The 14,261-nt window shown below is 55.2% G+C and overlaps 7 protein-coding genes and 2 non-coding genes across 9 annotated transcripts; 5 read left to right on the top strand and 4 right to left on the bottom strand.

Annotated features, from left to right (window-relative positions):
• Positions 1-378: 378 nt before the first annotated feature.
• BO86DRAFT_416618 (uncharacterized protein) lies at positions 379-1,031 on the bottom strand (the record flags this gene model as incomplete). The annotated part of the gene is made up of 2 exons (XM_025674982.1): positions 379-617; positions 701-1,031. The coding sequence occupies 2 exons, from the start codon at positions 1,029-1,031 to the stop codon at positions 379-381; spliced, it is 570 nt and encodes a 189-aa protein (XP_025530470.1).
• Positions 1,032-1,869: 838 nt separating this feature from the next.
• Positions 1,870-2,880, top strand: BO86DRAFT_407565 (DUF3632 domain-containing protein; the record flags this gene model as incomplete). Its single annotated transcript, XM_025674280.1, has 2 exons — positions 1,870-2,239; positions 2,321-2,880. The coding sequence occupies exons 1-2, from the start codon at positions 1,891-1,893 to the stop codon at positions 2,878-2,880; spliced, it is 909 nt and encodes a 302-aa protein (XP_025530469.1). The 5' UTR covers positions 1,870-1,890.
• Positions 2,881-3,634: 754 nt separating this feature from the next.
• BO86DRAFT_t88 lies at positions 3,635-3,707 on the top strand. Its single transcript has one exon. It is a non-coding gene; the product is annotated as a tRNA-Thr (tRNA).
• A 367-nt stretch (positions 3,708-4,074) lies between these two features.
• Positions 4,075-4,146, bottom strand: BO86DRAFT_t85. Its single transcript has one exon. It is a non-coding gene; the product is annotated as a tRNA-Ala (tRNA).
• Positions 4,147-4,694: 548 nt separating this feature from the next.
• BO86DRAFT_441396 (DUF3176 domain-containing protein) lies at positions 4,695-6,682 on the top strand (the record flags this gene model as incomplete). The annotated part of the gene is made up of 1 exon (XM_025676252.1): positions 4,695-6,682. The coding sequence occupies one exon, from the start codon at positions 4,695-4,697 to the stop codon at positions 6,528-6,530; it is 1,836 nt and encodes a 611-aa protein (XP_025530468.1). The 3' UTR covers positions 6,531-6,682.
• A 261-nt stretch (positions 6,683-6,943) lies between these two features.
• BO86DRAFT_306079 (amidohydrolase family protein) lies at positions 6,944-8,121 on the top strand (the record flags this gene model as incomplete). Its single annotated transcript, XM_025667679.1, has 3 exons — positions 6,944-7,040; positions 7,125-7,904; positions 7,994-8,121. The coding sequence occupies 3 exons, from the start codon at positions 6,944-6,946 to the stop codon at positions 8,119-8,121; spliced, it is 1,005 nt and encodes a 334-aa protein (XP_025530467.1).
• A 96-nt stretch (positions 8,122-8,217) lies between these two features.
• Positions 8,218-9,488, bottom strand: BO86DRAFT_356146 (short-chain dehydrogenases/reductase). The gene is made up of 2 exons (XM_025669653.1): positions 9,010-9,488; positions 8,218-8,951 (listed from the first exon to the last, which is right to left on the bottom strand). The coding sequence occupies exons 1-2, from the start codon at positions 9,359-9,361 to the stop codon at positions 8,299-8,301; spliced, it is 1,005 nt and encodes a 334-aa protein (XP_025530466.1). The 5' UTR covers positions 9,362-9,488; the 3' UTR covers positions 8,218-8,298.
• A 140-nt stretch (positions 9,489-9,628) lies between these two features.
• On the bottom strand, positions 9,629-12,056 carry BO86DRAFT_454147 (methylmalonate-semialdehyde dehydrogenase). Its single transcript, XM_025677039.1, has 8 exons — positions 11,871-12,056; positions 11,600-11,809; positions 11,331-11,501; positions 11,094-11,258; positions 10,226-11,024; positions 10,065-10,166; positions 9,966-10,016; positions 9,629-9,910 (listed from the first exon to the last, which is right to left on the bottom strand). The coding sequence occupies exons 1-8, from the start codon at positions 11,994-11,996 to the stop codon at positions 9,834-9,836; spliced, it is 1,701 nt and encodes a 566-aa protein (XP_025530465.1). The 5' UTR covers positions 11,997-12,056; the 3' UTR covers positions 9,629-9,833.
• A 907-nt stretch (positions 12,057-12,963) lies between these two features.
• BO86DRAFT_356138 (uracil phosphoribosyltransferase) lies at positions 12,964-14,240 on the top strand. Its single transcript, XM_025669652.1, has 5 exons — positions 12,964-13,236; positions 13,306-13,453; positions 13,535-13,635; positions 13,704-13,908; positions 13,976-14,240. The coding sequence occupies exons 1-5, from the start codon at positions 13,053-13,055 to the stop codon at positions 14,028-14,030; spliced, it is 693 nt and encodes a 230-aa protein (XP_025530464.1). The 5' UTR covers positions 12,964-13,052; the 3' UTR covers positions 14,031-14,240.
• Positions 14,241-14,261: the final 21 nt, after the last annotated feature.

Raw genomic sequence — 14,261 nt, 5'->3', positions numbered from 1 at the left:
GATCGTAGATATACGCGGAACATAGAGCCACGTCACTAGGTTAGTTGTTAGTTCACTTCGGTATGAGCTTACAAATCACATGCCTAACAAAGTTAGTCAAGCTGGAATCTACTCCTTGGCATTCTGGGCCTGTTTCTCTTCAACGGTGGCAGTGACTTGGAACGACCGTTCATATAGCATCGGAAACTAGTCGAAAAAAACTCCTGCCTTTGCGCGTTGTGATTGCCAGGCAATAACCTGAATCAACATGCCAACTTCCAGTGCACTCAGAACGACACACGCTATCATGGAATCCTTCACTCTATTCCAAGAAATACATACAATATTCCCACTCAATCAAGACCAGTACACATCCACACCATTAAGTAGAGTTCTACCTCAAAGGGCAGAGCAGTTGACAAAACCATCCTCATAGTGGCGAATCACGCCACAGAAGCGCGCTCTCGCAGTCTTGCCTGTTCCAGTATACTCGAAGATGAGCCGATCCGGTAACTTCTTGACATCACCGCCGCTGTAGATCCGCGCGGGATTCTCGCGGTCCAGAGCGAACTCCTGCTTGCTGGCGCCGCACTTGAAAGGTAGCTTGTCATGGTTGGCGAAGTTGTGGGGGTACTTGTCTGTATAATGCCATCAGCTCGAGCGTTCAAAGCCTTTCATGAGAATCTTCGGGTGAGGATGGGTAACGGTAGTAGCTCCGTACTCTTTCCAAGCTTTTTACCCTCGTTGGCATACTTGGCAGCGTCAATGTATGCCTTCGCCAGCTGTCCGGAGGTGTAGGTGGTCTCCGTGTACGCGTCGGTTTTCGGGCAGGTGTAGCTCTTGCTGGGGAAGTCTGCAGTTGCCAGTTTAGGGGCTGTCTTGCCGCGCTTGTTAAAATCCTCGGTGATGTAGTCCGGCTGTTCAGTACGGGCCTCGACAGGCAAGACATCACTGGAATGGAAGTGGGTGAGGGGGCTGGCGAGAACAGCTTGGCCCATGAATGCGCCGGCCAGCAGTATGTGTAGAACACAAGCTTTAACTATGTAGGGCATTATCACTGATATGTTGTGGGATATCAAACAAAAAATGATACTGAAGGAATGCTCTTGACAAGCTATTAATGGCTATAGATGCTTAACCACGACATGAGATTACTTGCGCTTTATAGAGTTCAATTCTTGAGTACAACCTATTTCCTGTTGGTATTCCGATTCATGTCTGCTGTGAAGCTGTTTCACGTTGGACCACATTGCAATGAGAATGGCTTAAAGCTGGTATTCAGGCGTGGGTATACCAGGATGCTAGGGTTGGTGCTTGCTCTGGCGATCGAATTCATCCAGGTCATAATAGCGAGGGGGGTTGACCTTGTCTTTGGGGTCAATTGCTGAAACGGTGAGCTTGGGGTTGACAAGCACTTACTATTCGGTAAAAGAGGTCTATGTTGGAAAGCTGCCAAGGACTCTGCTTTTTCCTTTTGCGCGTTGGCCATTGTTCACTTTTGTCTCTGTATGTTCCCGAAGCCGGACCCCGAATTTTGTGAGAGTATAGTTAGAGGGCAATGAAGGAACAATTGGCATCATTGATAAACCAATCCAGAGCGCCATGTCATGATGGCTCTGTGCATAAACTGCGATGGTGCTTACTGGCAAAATTAGGGCAACGGGGCGCAATGGGGGGCTGTGTTGTAACAAGCCCCCAGCAAGCAAGCAAACAAAGAACTGACAGGGTCCGAGGTACTGACCAGGGTTTGATAGATGAGTCAGAAACTTACCAGTATCATTCACTATAGCACCCCAAACCAGTATCCCTCATTAAACATTCGATATTTAAATTCCCACCTCTCCTTCCTTCCTACTCTTCTTTTAAACAGATCTCATCAAGCCATCCATTCTTCGCCCATCGCTTTTCACCATGAGCAACATGATCCCCGAATATGAAGCCTTCTTGGCCCAAGAGGCACAGGATGAGTGGCCTCCACGCCCAGAGATCCTTTCCGCTCTCCGGACCCTGCTGATCGACCCCTCTGCTCCCGCTGCAGACGTCGCCAGAGCATGCGTATCTCGCGCTATTGCTGAGGCGAACCCGACTCCCGAGTACGGCGACCTGTGGTCACCCTTCATCGGCGCCGTGGAGCGTTTCCCCGAGCACTGCGACCGATTCGTGGAGTTTCTCATCGCCCTGCATGAGCTCCCCGACTGCGATGGGGAGTTCAAATGGCTGGAGGGGTTCTCCATGTACCTCTGCGAGTTCACTTACGACTGTGGGTTCTTACTTATACCCTGAGCGACTTGCTGTTTCGAGCGATCCTTTAACCCTGTAACAGGAACTGAGACGGTCACAGACGTGGATCACTGCTTCAACGCGACGACCCGCGAGACCGAGCGACAACGCTTCCTGGACGCGAATGTCTTCACCATCAAGTTCTACCAGCGTCTGCCCCGCCCCAACCGCTTTGGATTTCTGATCAATCACGGCGCGTGGGTGCTCCGCAGGACCTTGGAGCATGCCCCCTACGAGAGGTTCCACCATCCGCTTATCGAGAACGTCATCCAGGATTGCGACGAGGACGAGGAGGACTTCTACAATATGAAGCGCGATGAGGCGCTCGAGATCATCGACGTCAGGGCGCTTAATGGGTTTGTGCCGGCGGCTGCCGTGTGGCTGGAGTATTGTGGCAAGGAGATCTATGAGAAGCAGGGGTCCCTGGGACGGGAGATCCGCGCGTATGACAAGTGGAAGGGGTCGGAGGGCTGGTCGAAGGAGCGCTGGGCATTCTGGAAGGAGAGGTTTACCTGGATTTCTGCAGTTACGGCACTGGATCGGAAGACGAGACGGATTGCGAAGAATGTGGTGGAATCGATGCGCAGGATTGAACAGGGAGATGATGGGGTACTTGAATAGGGGGTATCTGCAAATTGTGGCGCGGGCTTCTATGTGTCTCGCTGGTTATGGTTCAGAATAGACGTTTTTGCTGTACTAAAGCACTACTCAATCTTTAGCACTCTCGGATTGGGATTGCATCTCGACTCCAACCTCTATCTCGATACAACAGTCAAGTAGTGCAGTTAATTGTAGAGACCACCGACAATTGTTGACGTATCCGATGCAATCTAACACAAATAAGCCCGCCTGACTGGCAACTGATAACCAGGTATAAAACAAATTGCTGGACTCGGATATGTAGACGATGGAGTATTAAAGCCATTGTGTGACCGGCCACCTGTATTGCTCTCACAAAGATGTTGGTGAGATATCAAATGGGTATGATTACTTGCTGTGCACTTCGATGTGCCAACAAACCTCACTTGTTATGTCTTCATCGCTAGACTTCACATGCTGGATGGGTATGAAGGACTTATCAGAGATGGTTTTAGGCGCGTATCAATTGTGCAAAATTTAACTTAAAGTTTGATATATATATTGCCAGATTCGCGCCTTGCACGTTAACGAAACACCTTCATTTCTTGGAAGATATCTGGTCTCTGTCTGTAGGTCTGTCATAAATATACAGCGATGATGGTGTCATTAAGCCTGACTGTGCAGCTCAGTGCCGGTTTCAGACACCTAACATGATTGAAATAGGACAAGACGAGAAAAGCACTCAAATGTAAGAGGTTGGTTGTGAAGGCATCCTGCAAGAAAAGACATATCAACCGCTCGCATGGCTTAGATGGTAAAGCGCAGCACTAGTAATGCTGAGATCCTCGGTTCGAGTCCGAGTGTGAGCAACTCTTCTTTTTTTGGTCTCATGTTGCCCTTTTGGGTCGCGGTTTTTACCCTACTATCAACTGGCACCGCACATTGTCTCCGGGAAGTTGGCAGACCATATGATAAGGGCTGTATGTAGATGTAGATTGGACAATGCTTCAGTCGTTACAACTCAAAGACTGCATCGTCCGCATTGCTTTGAGTACAGAGTACTGTAAGGAGCTCCGCACCGAATGTCTCAGCTATTCTATTCTGCATTCCGGGTCCGATTGATCTGTGCCTCGATTCCGGGTCCCTGACCAATGAGCAGGCATAGCAGGTCTTACCCACAGATCCACCTTTTTCCATAGCCACCGACCAAGGACCAGCAGCAGAAAAACAAAAAGATGGAGCTGCGGGGAATCGAACCCCGGACCTCTCCCATGCTAAGGGAATATTATACCACTAAACCACAGCCCCAATTGTTGAAATGTGGCTCAAAAGTGTGCTACATGGTAAAACACAAACATACCGTCCAGCATCATGCCCTGTCGTTCCCTCTCGACCAGCCCTACACTCCCTACCTTGACTTATTACTTGACCAGGTCGACCAGATGTACTCCTGAGACTAGCAGATAACACTAGACTTTGTGCCATGCTCCTCAGATTGCTGAGAGTAATATTATCCACTGATGTTATTCAACGAATGGAAGGTCTTACTATCGCTCCTGCGATGTATATTTTCCCCCTCGATGGTACTCTCGGGCATACACCACTTCAAGGCCAACGTTGGCGTGCCACAGGGCCTGCCAACTCCTTCCATCTGTGAAAAGAAACTCTTTTTCGCACCATGGAGCTTGCCAGTGTATGCTGAGGTATTTAAGCGCCCTCGATCGTCGCTCTGCATATTGCCAAGGCTCGTTCATTCCTGCGCAAGGCTGAGACGGAAGGCGATGCAGTCGCGGGGTAAGCCATATTAGGGCCTCTCCTCCGCACGACCAAAGTGTAGAATTCCTGGCCACCACATAATGATCAACCCAGATATGGCAAGATCACAAGAAGCGACGCAGATTCTCCAACAAGAAAGCAATGAGCCGAAAGACCGAACAAAAGTCCGATACTCCACGCTCGACGGCCAACAGCATGTATGGCAAACCGGGGCGTGGAAGCGACTCCCCTACCTCGGTCTCCTGTCCCTGCTGGGCGTGCTCCTATGTATCGGCTTCAATATCGCCATCCTACTGACCTGCAACGGCCAGTCCGTCAGCAAATGGTCCGTGCAGCCCTCCGTCCTGCTGGCCATCTCCGCCGCCCTCAGCAACGGCCTCCTCAAGTTCGCCATGGCCGAAGGCGCCGCCATCAGCTGGTGGCTGCGCGCGATCGACGGCTGCACCGTGGACGACCTGCACTGCTACTGGAGCTTCCCGAACAGCCTCTACGACGCGGCGAGAAACATCCGGGTCGCGAACCTCCTCACCTTCGCGAGCGTGGCCTCCGTCCTCGTGGCCGTCGACAGCCCGCTCTATCAGCGCGCCCTGACCATCGTCACCGACACCGTCGCGCACCAGACGCCCCTCTCCGTCAAGATCGCCCGGCAGATCCCCGAGGGATACACGGGCACGCTAATGCAGCACACCACGCCGCCGGCCCTGGGGTCGATGAAGCCCGCGTTCCAGCAGGTGATGGAGGGATACAACAGCCGTGAGACCATGTACATCAACAGCACGGTCGGGGGCAGCAGCGACAGCGGCAATTTCACCGGACTGACGATCCGCGCCGCGGGGTTTGCCGTTGACTGCGCACAGGAGACGCGGCCCTGGGATTTCGGCCCCGCCTACGAGACCAAGAACGGCTCGCTGACGAGCAACGATTCAAGCGATATTGTCGGGATGGTCGACGTGGAGCGCACGATGTTCCAGACCAACTTTACCTTTGACGCCACGCTGCCGTCGAATATCACCTTCACGGCGGTGTGGAAGGACCAGATCCCCTGCGTCAGTCGGTTGCAGGTCAAGCGGTGCCGGTTCCAGATTGCCGAGCTGTACTACCCGGTTACGGTTGTCAACAATACGGTGGAGTTTGCTGGGGCTCTGGACGAGCTGGGGCTCTCTGCGGAGTCGATCGCCGCGAGGTATGAGATCGACAGCAACGAAGTCACCCAGCGTAATGGCAGCACGCTGGGGGGCATCTACCTGGGCGCGGAGGATCTGCTCAACGCGCAGGCCGCTGCCGACCAGGCGGACCACATCTGGAGTCTGGATACCTCGGGCACGCTGGCCCAGGACTACGCGAATAACTCCGATCTGACCACCACGTGTCAAAGCACCTGGTCCGATCCCACGTCCGCGGTCATTTCCACCCTGCAGGAGATCATGTTCCGCACGGCGCTCGCGGCGGCGAACGACTCGAGCAGGCTGGAATACTACAAGGGGGTGGACGCTACGCGCGTACAGACGAACCAGACGGTGAACTCGGTGCTGACCACGGAGGAAGTAGTGTTCAAGCTGCATCCGGAGTACTTGGCGGTAGGCGTCTTAGTGACGATTGCTTGTGTGATTCCCGTGGCGTCGACCTTCTATGGGTGGTGGAAGATCGGGCGGCCGGTCACGATGAGCCCGATTGAGATCGCCAAGGCGTTCAATGCGCCGGTGCTGCGTGGCTCGGCCACGGGGAGTGATTTGCAGGGGTTGTTGCCGGTGGTGGGGAGGCGGCGTGTGCGTTACGGGGCGGTTCGATATCGCGGGGAAAAGGTGGTGTTTCCGGAGGAGGGATCGGAGGAGGAAGAAGGGGGCGTGGAGACTCGTCTCGAGCTGGCTCATCTTCATTGGACCTCTGTGCCTGAACAAGGGGCGCATTTTGCGTAGGGCTGAGGTAAGAATATATCAGGTGTAATGTAGACAGTATCAGCAGCGAAAGCTTGGAGAGTACTGTACAGTACATTCTAGTATGCGGTTCCAGCCCTCTTAAATCAGGGCTATAATGAATAGACCCTCAGAAAGCAATTACTTACAGCGAGCGGAGCAAACATGGTATCATGCAAGGGATGACGCCTCCTGCACAACAGCAGTGGTACTCCGTAGAGTCCGTACAGACCGCTCCATGCTTCGGGAGGGGTAATCAGCCCCTACTTGGGCAATCCAATGTACATATTAATTCCAAGCTCTCCCCGCGACTGACAGTAGCTTGTTTGGTTACTCACCCCACTCATACATCCACCATGTTGGGCATAGGCACCATCCTGGCGGGCCTCACAGGCGCCCTCAGCACACGACTGCTGATGCAGCGCTCAGAAACCCCCACAGCCACAAATTCCACGACTCTCCCCCTCAAAATCGACACTCACCACCACTTCGTCCCCGACTTCTACCGCCAAGGTACAGTACAGTACCCCCTCCCCAACAAACCCCACCCCACCTCAACCACCACCCATCAACCCTAACTCCCCCGCCAACCTCCAGCAATCGACGCCGCCGGCGGCGACCCAGCGGGCTTCCCGACCCCGAACTGGACCCTGCAAACCACGCTGGACAACCTCCAAACCAACGGTGTCCGCAAAGCCTACCTCTCCCTGACCTCGCCCGGCCCCACCATCGCAGGCCCCAACACAACCACCATCCGCGACCTCGCCCGCCAGGCCAACGAATACGCCGCCGCGCTCGCCGCCGCCCACCCCACCCAGCTAGGCTTCTTCGCCTCCCTGCCATCCCCGCTCGACGACCCATCCGGCACCCTCGCCGAGATCACCTACGCCCTGGACACCCTGCACGCCGACGGCGTCACCCTCTTCACGCGCTACGGCCCGGACAACCACTACCTCGGGCACCCGGCCTTCCGGCCCCTGTGGACCGCCCTCCACGCCCGCCGCGCCGTCGTCTTCATCCACCCGACCACCGCCGCGTGCAACGAGTGGCTCAACCCCGTCCTCCCGCCGCCCATGCTGGACTTCCCGGCGGAGACCACCCGCGCCGCGATCGATATGATCATGGGCAACGTCACCCGGGACTTTCCGGACGCGAAGCGCATCCTCTCGCATGCCGGGGGGACCTTGCCGTTTCTGATTTCTAGGGTCGCGGTGACGGCGCGCGCGGCGCAGCAGCAGAATGTGACGATGTATGGGAAGACGTATGCGGAGTGGATGGAGGGGGTGCGCTCGTTTTATTACGATTTGGCGCTGGTGGGGACGCCGGGCGTGGTGGATTTGGTGTTGGGGACGGTGGATCCGGGGAAGGTCGTTTACGGTACGTTTGTCACGTCCTTTTGGTTTCTGCGGGTGGTTGTTTTGGGGGGGGGGGGGGGTGGATTGCTAACTTGGCGGGGTGATGGGTAGGATCGGATTTTCCGTATGCGAATGCGGATAAAGTGGCCGGGTATTGCGAGTATTTGGATGAGTATGCCATGGACGAGGAGTTGCGCCAGGGGATTTACTTTGGGAATGCGGAGAGGTTGTTGGGTTAGGGCTGTGGTTGGTGGGCTTGGGGTTGTATGCGTGGTTGTAGCTCGCATGCGACTTAGGGGAGATTCATAGTCAAGTTTTTGGTTTGTCGCGTAACCCACTACGCAGCCAAAGAGGAGATACTTGTTAATAATCACCTCCCCCGTACTTCTACACTACTTAAAACAGAGTCAACCCGCTTAATCCTTCTGCAAAACCCGCCGAAACGTCTCCAACGTGTGCTCCCACACCTTCCCCGTGAACCCGCGCTCGCGGTACTCGGCCATCAGCTTCTCCTTCGTCGCGTTCTTCCCATCGTAGTTCAAGATATACGACCCGCCGCCGACCTGGCCCGTCGACGCGACCGCCGCGCGCAGCCCCTCCGCCAACGGCGTGCCCACATACGACGCATCCCTGGGCTTCGCGGCCGGGTACGCCGCCGAGGTGGCGATGAACAGGTTGCGCTGGCCGCTCTCCTCGGGCGTCATGGACAGCGGCCGCGAGAGCACGCTCATCACGGACCCGGCCCAGTTCCCGAAGGTCGACTTCATGAGCGGGGTGCGCACGATCCCCGGGAAGACGTGCGCGAAGCCGACGGTCGGGTGCGTCGCGGCCAGGTGCTCCAGGGCCAGCGAGTTGAGCGTCGCCGCGTAGGAGGCCGCCTTGCGGAAGGACCACGACTGCCGCAGGTCCAGGTTGTGCTCGTCCACGTGGCCCTCTTGCCCGGCGGCGAGCACGGACACGACGCGTGGCGCGCCGGGCGAGTTCTCCAGCAAGGGCAGGAGGTTGTGGATGAAGCGCATGCGGCCGTAGTAGCGCAGGACGTGGTTGTCGTCGAGGCCTTCTTCGGTTTCTGGGGGGGTTTTAGCTTGGAGTTTTTGAGGCTCTAGGGGGCTTGGGTAGGGAAGTACCGTTCTTGGACATGGCCAGATGGCCTGTTGAGAGAAAGAGCAGGTCGATGGATTTCTCCTTCTCCTTGATCTGCTCGCAGGCGGTGTCGACATTCCGCAGCAGGGAGAGGTCGGCCTGGATGAAGTGGAACTTGCCATCCGGGTTGGCGGCGCGGAGCTCCTCCAGGACGCGCGAGCCTGATGCTGCGCTGCGTCCCACGACGTGGATGGTGGGCTGCTTCACGGATTGGGCCAGTTGCTTGGCGGTTGCTTCGCCGATGCCGCTGGTGCCGCCGACGAAGACGGCGATCAGCTCGGGCCGGCTGGTGGAGAGGGTCGCGTTGGACTGGCGGACCTCGTTGAGGGTGGGCATGATGACGGGCTGTGAGGGAAGGATAAACTGGATCACATCAATTGTTTTACTTGTACTTGTGAATTGTGAGTTATTGAGAAGTGGTGTTTGTGATGGAATGGAATGTGGTGATAGTCGGGGTTTAAATACGAAGTCTTGGCAGAGCGGACAATGGAGGATGGGATGAGATGAGATGAGATGACGTCTTCCAACATTCTGACTCAGCAACGGCATCTCGGATGGCATTCCTTTTTCGGTCGCTCGTGATTCATTTAATGCATGATCCATGCAGGTTCGGACTCCTCCGCTAGTAGTGACTAGATATGCCACTGTAGTGGCACTACACGTACCAGACCAGACCAGACCAGACCAATAATTAACCTAGCTAGTGTTTACCTTCACCATCCTCTTTTCTATCTTGAGGTCCACTTGATGATCAAGTGATCAAGTCGACTTTCCCCGATAATTGACCGTTCAGCCTCAACAGCACAGTCTACTGCTCCCAGCGTGATGAAACGGTCTTGGTCGTGGTGAAGAAGGGCCAGTACGTCTTCCCAGGAGCATGACGGTCTGAGAACGTCAGCACAGCACACCACTCCACGTTTAGAGCAAAAAGGATGCTTACCTCCTAGGAACGAATCCTTGTTGCTCGTCCGCACAGCGGTGCCATACGGGGCTGTACATCTATCAGTATAGTACTGCACCAGAAACGCCATCAACATACCTATTAGCGGGATGTTGACCCCAATCTGCCCAACATTGACGCCGCGTTGAAATGTATTGGCGTGTTTACCACTGGTGGTGAAGATGGAACATGCGTTGCCATCTACAGAGCCAGTATGAGCTGTCCGGAATCATTGAGTTTGTGGTGCCTCGCAAACTTACATATATTCTGATTAATGAGCTCCATCGCCTCCTCCAAAGTCTCAACCTCCATGCAGATGAGCACCGGCCCGAAGATCTCCGACTGGTAGCACTCCATGTACGTCTCGACATCGGTCAGGATCGTCGGCCCCATGAAATTGCCATCCGGGTAGCCGGGGACCTGGATCTCGCGACCGTCCAGAAGCACCCGGGCTTGCTCCTGGACCGCACGTTGAATGACGCCGCTGACCCGCTTGAGGGCGGCCTCGTCGATCAGCGGCCCGATCTTGGACTTCTGGTCGCCCCCACAGCCCACGACCATCGACTCGGCCAGCTCGACCAGTTTGGGGATCCACTCGCGCGTGCTGCCCACGAAGACGGCCACGCTGAGCGCCATGCACCGCTGGCCGGCCGCCCCGAAGGCACTGCCGGCGATGGCGAAGAGCGTGGACGTCATGTTGGCGTCCTCGAGGATGACCCCGTGGTTCTTGCCGCCGCACTCGGCTTGGATGCGCTTTCCGGCGGCGCGTGCAAGGTCGTGGACTTGTCGCGCGGCAGGTTCGGACCCGACGAAGCTGATGGCCTGGACGGCGGGCTGGTGGATCAGCATCTGGACGGTCGAAGGGCCGCCGTGCAGGATGTTGAACACCCCGGGCGGGAACCCTGTTTGAAGAAAGGCGTCCGCCAGTAAGGCGGATGTTGAAGGTGTCTTCTCGGACGGCTTTAATACCACGGTATTCCCTGTGATCAGGGCATAGGGTAACGACCAGAGGGGGATCATGAAGGGAAAACTGAAGGGAGTAATGGAGACACAGACGCCCTGCAGGTTTCAATCAGCATTGAACCCTTTTCTCTTTTCAGTTCAAGACAATCCACAGTCAGCACTGACCACCGGTTCGTAGAAAGTCTGCAGCAAGGTGGCATCGCCTCCGAGGAACATGCCCGCCATTTCCGGCCCGACGGAGCAGGCAGCGTGGATGCAGTCCAGCCCGCGGAAAACCTCGGCGTCGGCATCGGCGAGAGTCTTCCCCACCTCGCGGGATAAACATGTCACCTACGGCCAGTCTGCATTAGCTCCAGGGCTACTTGGTGTCCTGGCATCCAGTCCTGGCGGAACGAGTCTTACTATTTCCGGCGACATCTGCCGGAGTACATCCACGAGTTTCAACAGCCGCTCCCGCCGCACCTGGAACCCCAGCGCCGCCCAGGCGGGCTGAGCATCCTGTGCTGCCTGAACAGCCCTCTGGACTTCCTGCAGTGTACTTCCAGGAACCCTACATAGTAAACTCTGCGAGACCTGAAATCGGAGTTCAGCGACCACAGAAACGGGACAATTTCTAGGGGAAAAAGAACGCAAGAAAAGAGAAAAGAAACAACTAGACGAAGTCCTCTTACCGGATCTAGAACATTGCTCCAGCTCTGCGACTTGGACATGACATGCTCGTTGTTAAGAAAGAGATGCGTCACGGTAGGAGGCGCGGGCGAGACCGGAGCATCTGATCCATTCTCATCATCATCCCCATCGTTGTCCAATTCCGAGCTCTCCCCACGGGGTGTGACGTCCTCGACGTGACTAGACCGCGTGCTACTCCTCCGCGAGCGGGTCTGACACCAACGTCAATCGGGTGTTGTTCGTGTCGGGCTTATCGGATGAAAGTGCACATACATCTGAGCTTCGGCGGGAGGCCCGCCCGCTGGAGACGACCGTATCGTCGCTCGGAGTGGGCGATCCCGAGGGGAAGGGGGCGAACCGCGCCGCTCGATTCGACGATTTGGTCGCGATTCGGGGCATATCTCGCAGTTCAATGTGTTATCCGCTCACCGGGTAAGGCGATTGAGGCGGAGTGTGAGGGAAGATAGAGACGATAGATTGATTATCTTTGGATGCTGGGGTTCAAGGCGGCTTATCAGTGCTTAAAACAGGTCGGGATTCCCCGAGGGATTGCGCGATAAGGAGTTTGTTTCCCCGCTTTGTGGGAGATCGCTGATAAGCAAGTCTGGTGGTGGGCTTAGCTCATTGCTCTTTATGGCTTGGGGTAATGGGAATTAAGAGGGGGGACTATAGGTGGATACTGGATTCATGCAGTGTACTCCATACTGTAAACTGATCTATGCGACCGTGGATCTCTTCTGGTACTTACAACCAGGCAGGTAGACGTCATCCTCTCGATTGAGAACTATTAGCCCCGAGTGGCTAAGGCATGGCTCACAGCCGCAGGATGGATACTTGTCCATCTGACTGAGCACAGCGTATCCTGCTGCATGATAAGAATGAGAAGACATGGGCGCAAGCCTTGGGTTCCGTAGATGTGCCTTCGTATTGAAGACTCTTGCTGTATGGTCAACAACTGGCTTCAAACATCTGGTCACGCGACAGCCGGACGTCGGACTAAACAAATTCAACTTCATGCGCACGGTACATAGCAGAAAGATGTAGGATAATGTGACTTCTTGACATTGAAGAAGATAACTCCTCTTTGCTCTCCTCCACCCGACAAGCAAGCCCCAGGCCAAACCAGGATAGCGATAAGATTAGATCCGCCTTATCAACCACAATTGCAGTCGCGTGCCAAGCCGAATCTCGTTTTTTTTTTTCTTTGTAAATTTTCTTCTCCGCCTTCTTCCGCCCACGCACGCATTAATTCACTGCATTGTACCCCTCTTCACTCACACCAAAGCGAGGTACCCCGCGGTCATCTGGATATAAATCAAGGTACTTCTACCCTTGTTTCTCTAATTCCCTCCCTTTCACGAAGTTTCGCAAACTTCATCACCCCCAACCCCCCCACAAACTCGGCACATCTAGTATATCTAAACAAATACGTCAAACTCTAAAGGCCTCCACAAAATGTCAACCCCAACTGCCGGAACCACCTCGGCACTTCCCACCACCACCCCGATGGACCACGTCACCGTGCTCGAGCAGGACCGCTCGCTGCTCAGCCTCATGACCATCATCCGGGACGTCAACACCGACGACCGCGCATTCGTCTCCGCGGTGGAGAAAGTGGTGCACCGCCTGATCTCTTCCGGTATGGTCACGTGCTCTTTTCGGGGCCGGTAGGAAAAGAAAAGACAACTAATGCGAGAGAGGATATCAGCGCTGAACCATGTCCCCGCTGAGGAGTATACCGTCACCACACCGCTAAATACCACGTACCAGGGCCTCCGCTTCACGAAGGGGGTCTGTGGTGTGAGCATCCTGCGGGCGGGCGCGAGCATGGAGCAGGTTTTGCGGGATACGTGGACGTAAGTGACCCCCCCCCCGGCCACTATGGTCTCGGTTTGTGGGTGTTGTAGTGGATGGAAATGCTGATTGTTTCGGGGAAGCGGTCGCCTGAGCTTCGGAAAGCTCCTCATCCAGCGCGACGAGGAGACGAGCGTCGCCAAGAGTTATTATTCGAAGTTGCCGGCGGGGATTTGCAATGATGGTATGTCTTTCTGTGGACTTGGTCTTTACGATTGCTTTCTTTTTTCGGGATGTTCTGACCAGAAATAGTCGTCTTGCTTCTCGAGCCGATGCTCGCGACGGGAGGCTCGGTCATCAAGGCCGTGGAGACGCTGACCGAGCATGGCGTGCCGGAGGAGTCGATCGTGCTGGTGAATGTCGTCTCGTCGAAGAAGGGGCTCGACGTGGTCACGGGACGGTTCCCCGCGTTGAAGATCGTGTCTGCGGCGGTGGATGCGGATCTGACGGCGCAGAAGTAAGGATTCCTCCTTCCTTCGGTTTTCTGTCGTGTCCTTCAAAACGCAAGTACTGACCTGTCGCAGCTATATCAGCCCTGGCTTGGGTGACTTCGGGGATAGGTACTATGGTACGTGCTGAGTATGTTTTGAGGTGGGAGAGGCAGTCGGTGTTTCGTGGCTATGGTAGTGTCAGTATTTCTTCTTTGGGTATTTGGATCTTGGGTGTTCTATGCATTGTGACGAGGATGGTAGGTTCGAATTTGGATAAGTCTTGCATATAAGGTTGGAAGGGGTTTAAGTTGCATATTCATCGCATTAGGGCGGAGGTCTTGAGTCGAACAATCTTGGCTGCTATGTTGCAAATACAATG

Source organism: Aspergillus japonicus (assembly GCF_003184785.1).
Source record: "Aspergillus japonicus CBS 114.51 unplaced genomic scaffold BO86scaffold_8, whole genome shotgun sequence".
NCBI classification, from domain to species: domain Eukaryota; kingdom Fungi; phylum Ascomycota; class Eurotiomycetes; order Eurotiales; family Aspergillaceae; genus Aspergillus; species Aspergillus japonicus.
Note: the sequence above shows the minus strand (reverse complement) of the source record. Positions and strands in the feature narration are given on the sequence as shown.